At 43.6% G+C, this 6,717-nt stretch overlaps 1 protein-coding gene across 2 annotated transcripts in view; it reads right to left on the bottom strand.

Annotated features, from left to right (window-relative positions):
- Positions 1-1,035: 1,035 nt before the first annotated feature.
- The window catches only part of frmd6 (FERM domain containing 6), a 31,998-nt gene continuing 26,316 nt past the window's right edge, over positions 1,036-6,717 (bottom strand). For both annotated transcript variants that reach the window (XM_076299174.1, XM_076299173.1), the window contains exons 11-14: positions 6,064-6,387; positions 5,742-5,873; positions 5,514-5,605; positions 1,036-4,963 (exon numbers count right to left, since the gene is read on the bottom strand). In XM_076299174.1, coding sequence (XP_076155289.1) covers positions 4,670-4,963; positions 5,514-5,605; positions 5,742-5,873; positions 6,064-6,387 — 842 coding nt within the window. In that variant the 3' untranslated portion in view covers positions 1,036-4,669. The remainder of the gene's footprint in view (positions 4,964-5,513; positions 5,606-5,741; positions 5,874-6,063; positions 6,388-6,717) is intronic.

Consider the following 6,717-nt stretch of genomic DNA (forward strand, 5'->3'; position numbering starts at 1 on the left):
TGCCAATACCTTGTAGAACAGACGAGACAGCAAAATCTAAAAATCTCGCTTCGCCGGCCATCCAATATTGTTTTCCAGCCCTTTCCGTTGTGTAGAGTAATCTCAGGATTTTCTGAATATTTGAATTATATGTAGGCTACTATAGATGATTATGTTCCCAAATTATTTGCAATTTTACATGAGGAGCATTCTGACATTGTTCCATTTTTTTGTCCACACAGTTTTCCAGCCTTATTGCCCCCAACTTTTTTGAGACATGTTGCTGTTATCAATTTGAAAATAATCTTATATTTTTCATAAAATAGTAGAATACCTCAATGTGATCATTTAACATGTTGTCCATGTTCTATTATCAAATAAATATGTGTTTGGTTGATTTGCAGATCATCACAATCTGAAGTGGGCTGCCAAATCATGGGCAAAATGCATAGATTTTATAATGAAACATTTTTTGCAAAAAATGTGTAAGAGCATAATCGTTTCATGATTAAGAACTTCAAATATGTTTCATCTCTATAGCGATATAAGAAACTTAAAATGCTACTTCTTTAGTTGATGGTCAGACTCTGATCCATGTACGCCTGTTTGCTACATTATGAATGTGAGGTTAATCTGTAAATACATTTTATGTACATTTCTTTAGGGAAGCAAATACATTTTTACAAAGAAAATGTTAGTAGGCTACTCACCCTTTATAGCCTGGCTCATTCATGAGTTGGCAATAGGAACAAACCTCCAGCAGAGGGTGACACGTCCACATAAAACGCAATTACAGGAGAGTCACGAGGTGATGTTGACTTTCATAACAACCATGAAAAAGTATTCATCGTGTCATTTTCACAGGAGTGTTCCAGAATTATGGAATGTTACTCACACTAATGATAGTATTATTATTACTGAGAATGCCATTCAGCATAGCATATTCAACATAATTTGGTTTAAACTCAAACTCTTAAATAGGACTAACATTTCATTTATTTTATTTTCAGCAGTAGGTCACTTGCCTTTAAGGAAAAACACCAACAGACAAGCTAGTCAAATGCAGGTATTTTTTATTTTATTGAGTATTGGTTTGAGGACATTAGCACCAAAAGGCACTGATCAGACTTCATTATTTGAAACAAAAGCTTTGTCACAAAAGGGTCAGACAAAATGAAAAAATCAGAGAAGGGCTACAGGAGAGCGAGAGAGAGTACATTAAAGAAATAATTTCACTTTTTCTTCCAGAAGGGACTTCCTTTCACAGAAAGGACGGTGAACGCTTGGTGCAGAGACACACGCTACCTCTCTGTCACACACACATCCACACACTCATTCTTACTGAATCCATATACAAAAATGTGTACAGGTCAACACACAAATCACAGACATGTTTTTTTTTCTGTACACACAGATCCAGACTGTTAAGTCTATGGCTTTACACCTAGCATTGATGAAAGAACAAGTAATATTACTTTTATAGTCTCCTTTGTTATTTCTGGAAAATCAGCAACAGCAAAAAATGCTCAGCCGGACCTGAAACGGATGTGAGCCAGGCCCGCACCAGTCGTTTGCTTTCAGAGGTTTGTTACAAGTACAATATAGCTACTACTACCACAATAATAGTAAGCAACAAATCCAACAAACACTTTTTCCCTTGGTTGAACTGCCCAAAATAGACCAACGAAAAAAACAACAAAGATGGCCACACAACCTTCTCTGGTTAGAAATGCAACGATTCCCATGTGAATATTAAACACTCTTCACGCTTTGTGTTTGACTAGTGGTGGTTAAGAGTTCATGCAGGCTTTCTCCACCATGCTGTGGCAGGTGGTACCACGTGGGTTGGTGTGGTGCAGTCCTTACCAGCATCTTATTGCTGCGTTAGTGCGCATGAAGATGGGTGGATGATCAAATGCTGCCAAGCGACGGCATCACATCCCAACCAACTCAACTAGTTCTGGGGCAAGAAAAGCTCTCCCTCTCTCTCTTCTTCCCCCTTCTCTCTATCTCCTCAAGAGCAGAACTTAAGAGGTAACTTTTATCTTTGTTTTTGGGAAAAGAACGTTAATGTGGTGTGTGTGTGTGGGACAGAGTGAATATGAAGGCTCTCAGTTACTCTTAAAACATTCCACTCCTCTAGCCTCTTCGGAGAAGTATTCTACAGAGAACTCTCAGAAGGAAGAATCCGTAAGATTCTGCATATGCCTACAGTCAGGGCCACTAAGCCCTTACTGGGTTCCTTGTACCTTTATGGATTTCTCTGTGAGGACAAGTTCAGAAATCTTTGTTTTTACGTGAGTAAACAGGCATGGTGTATAATGTTCCTCTGGACCAACTGATCTGTCGATCTTTATGATGAATAGTTTTTACAAACGGTGCATTTACTTGTCAGTACCAAAAATCACATCAATGATAGAAATAAACGGGACAACTGAAACCTGAAAATCAAGAACACATATCATACTGCAACATTAATGAAAATGTTGATTTTGAGTATAGTGATCCAACATTTTGCTTCGAAATAACATGTAGATATAAATTCTGACTTTTTGAACAGTTATGTTTGTGTGTTTCTGAAAACCAACTACTGTGTGTCAGCAAAACTGAAATTATGTTATGAGTTTAACACTGTCATCCAGGAGTCCCCAGTACCAATATCCTGAGGAAACAAAGAGAGCTGTACTGAGAGCTGTTGTGTGTGTGTGTGTGTGTTCCGTGTTCTTTTTCCGGAAACCTCAGTGTGTCATTTGAACTTCTAAAGGATGCAGATGTGATGATGCTACAAAACAGAAATGTTGTTACAGATGGTGAGTGAAAACTTCCACAATTATATTGTGTAATACTGGGTGCATTTAAGCAAGCAAGCACACGCGCACACACACACACACAAACACACATACATACACACAAAGCCACAGACACTTCTCTTATCTGGGAAATCAATCTTTATGCAAAAATACTTCAATATGATGGCCTCAATTAAAAACAGGTGTTCTCTGAAGAAGAAAAAAAAACTAACAAGCTTAGTCACCTTTGAGAAAAGAGTGCTCTGAGTGAAATAACTGAATGAGTGGAGAAAAAAAACCAAGGTAAAGAGTAAGAAAAGTAAGAAGAGAGAGAGATAAAGAGAAAGAAAGAAAGAAAGAAAGAAAGAAATAAAGAAAGAAAGAAAGAGAGGTTATGGATTTGAAAAGTCTCAGTCTCCAGGCTTTGCCAACATTTCTCCATTTTGTGGAATTCACTTGGCTCATCAACAGCCAAACAAGTATCAACACATCCCGCCTCTGGGACACACACACACACACACACACACACCCATCCAGTCAGGCAGCAATGGGACCTAACATGTGCGTCACACACTCCTACTCAAACCCAATCACCTTTCAACCAGGAGAGGCTGGGAATGACATCACTTCTCTGGAATCCATGGATCTACTCTCAGTGGAGTTCTCCTACGACTGTGTATATGGTGTGTGTGTGTGTGGACCATACAGAGGGGTCACGAAAAGGAGCATGAATCTCATATTGCTGCCTTAAGTTGAATGAAATGGCTTACAAGCAGTGAGAGAGAGAGAGAGAGAGAGAGAGAATAAGTGTGTGAGATTGTCAAGGCGTATTAATGGTCACAGGACCTGCATAGCATTTTCAAAGGCACTAGAGGCTTGGTTATGGCAGTCTGCTGTCAGGATGGGGCTGGGAGTTAGTGGGGGTGACGTTGGGTGGGATGGGGTTGTTGGCACTACACACATCCTGGAACAGTCAGAAGTGGACATAGCTTCTACCATCCACCCACTGCCCCCTTCTTCTTAGCAATCATTTCATAAGGTCCAATTACAAGTCTTTTTCCAAATCCCAGTTGACCAACAAAGATGTCCGTTCCTCAGCGCTGCAAGAGGAGTTACCCGAAATCCATCCAATCTCATTGGCGGTACCGTTACTGTGGTTACGTGACAGTTATTTCATTGGTGAGCCATTGTGTATCATTCTGTCAGCTCAAATCCCAAGGATCTCACTGAAGACAGTCTTTGGTTCATAGCTCATACAAATTCATTTCTCATTTGTGTGTGTGTGATGTTCATGATTCTTGGCACTTAATACAGATGCAAAATGTACTTGATATAAGAGGAAAGGATACATGTAGGGATTAACTCTCCCTCTTGCTTTCTCTCTCTCTCTCTCTCTCTCTCTCTCTCACACACACACACACACACACACACACCTTTCTCATCATAAGTTCATGCTTTTTTAAAGATGCAGTTTTTCATATATATATAATTCATATATAATCCATAATATGAAATTGATACTGATGGGAAAATTCCCATCATTTCCCTTGCGACTCCTTTTTCAAAGCAATTCCCATTCCTAGACTTCCAGCTCTGTGGATCTACAACCAATCCCGGTGCAGATTGATGACCAGCTCTACCACGCTCCAAAGACTACGACCTCAATCACGTCTTTGGAGTGTAGATTTCTGATCTGATTCCTCCAGAGATGACGGGAGTGTGTGGCTGTGATGCAGGGGGGGGGGGGGGCATGGTGACGACACACAACAGAACACAGGTGAATGCGTGTATGAGTTTGTCAGGGAGTTAGCGACAGGAATCTCTGTGTGTGTGTGTGTGTGTGTGTGTGTGTGTGTGTGTGAGTGTCCATTCCGCTCCTCCTCCATCTCCACTGCAGTCGCTCACACCACAAACTCGGGCACCTCGTCCGTGGTCAGGTCCAGGGAGAAGTACTTGTTGGTGCGCTTGATGGGGAAGGCCGACGGGTCGGCGCGGATGCCGGCACACTGCTCCGCCAGGCCCTGGTAGCCCGTAGCGACGGCGTCCAGCTCCTGGGCGCAGCCGAAAGTGTAGCTGTGGGCGGTGTCCTGGCACAGATCTGCCCACTCCGAGACGCTGCGCTGGTAGAGCCGCACATCATCCAGCGATTGGCTGTGGCGGTCAGTGGAGCCCTGCCCCTTCTTGCACACAACCGTCTGACAGACAGGAGAGGAGGAGAGGGGGAGAATACAGAAGACGAGAAGAGAGAGAGAAAGAGTGAAAGAATGTGGGGGGAGAGAAAAAAGGCTTTAGGGTTTATTTTCATGACCATGTTCACTTATTATGACCACCACACTAGCGAAACACAGATAAACACACACAGATAAACACGCACACACCCCATTACCCCCACACACACTCACAAGCGAACACACACAGAGAAGCACACATATACACAAAAACAAACACACTATGCACACACTCATTTACATAACAAAACACAAAAGTAGCAAGATGGAGAAAAATTGTGTTATTTATTTTTGCGGAGAGAATGTGCAGGACTGAGCGGCAGGTCATATTTTGTACCGCTTTGCGGTATATCTAGTGTTACAACAATTTGCATGTTCCATTTCGATTGCACTGGCATGCTCTACCACTTGTCAATCAGGATTATCAAGTCATAATCAAAATGTCTGGGCCTTAGGGTCACACACTTAGGGTGTGTGTGTGTGTGTGCGTGTGTGTGTGTGTGTGTGTGTGTGTTACCTGTGGTAGGGACTCAATGCTCTGTCCCCTCATCTTTACCACCGTCTCTGAGGAGCTGGAGGTTGAGGAGCTCACATCCTTCACCACAAGACCTGCCATGATGAACAACAAACAAACAAACAGCAACCGTGAGACACAAACAACAACCGTCAAGTGAATCATCTGTGGACCCAAGTACTGAGTGGACATATAAGTGTCTCCTGTGTGTGTGTGTGTGTGTGTGTGTACCTGAGAATCCATTGGTCTGGCTGGAGGTGAGCATGTCCTCAGTGATGTGGATGCACAGGTCCTGGTTGAGCTCCAGAGCCAGCTCATGCAGCTCCTCATAGTCCTTAGGGTCATCCACCAGCATCTCAATCTCTGCAGCCACAAACATTCACAACCAACCATCAATCAATCAATCAATCAATCAATCAATCAATCAATCAATCAATCAATCAATCAATCAATCAATCTCATGTACATTCAATGTGTGTCTAATGTTCTGTGTGTGTAACTCCCATCAACAACCAGGTATGTGTGTGTTTGTGTGTGTGTTTCTCGTCCTCACCATCATCGTCATCATCATCCAGCACCCGGTCCTTGCCGCCGCTCTCCACGCCGGACGTGTGCGTGCTAGCGTGGCTATTGGTGGACGAGCTGCCCGTGCGCAGCGGGGGCCGTGGCGGCCCATGGCCGTGGGGCACGCGGAAACTGCCCGTGTCCACGCCGGACGTGTGCGAGCTGCCGTGGCTGACGGTGGAGTGGCGCGAGAGGCGCTTGTGGCGCGACACGCTGCCCATGCTGCTGCCGCTGGCGCGCGAGCGACCGTCCAGCTGGTCCATGTCCAGCTCCAGCGCGTCGCTGATGTACGACTCGCGGTACTGCTTCTTCTCTGGAGACGGGAGAGACCGACGGGAGAGGTTAAATCATACTCACTCTCTCTTTCTCTCTCTCTCTCTCTCTCTCACACACACACACACACACACACACACACACACACACACACACACACAATAATTCACTCCTCAAGTACATAATATATGATACAGCTTTTATTATATAAAAATAGATGAGTAGGTTTGAATACATACCACACCCAGACCCACACCCAGACCCACACCCCCCCCCCCCCCCCCCCCCCCACACACACACACATTATATTGTACACATGATGCCATATATTGTCTCCAGGGAATATAATATAATATATAATCTTTCCCAC

The sequence above is a fragment of the Alosa pseudoharengus genome, unplaced genomic scaffold (genome assembly GCF_046254945.1).
Source record: "Alosa pseudoharengus isolate Yale_2024_CS ecotype anadromous, Long Island Sound unplaced genomic scaffold, YU_APseudo_1.1 YU_APseudo_1.1_scf_22, whole genome shotgun sequence".
In the NCBI taxonomy this organism is placed as follows: domain Eukaryota; kingdom Metazoa; phylum Chordata; class Actinopteri; order Clupeiformes; family Clupeidae; genus Alosa; species Alosa pseudoharengus.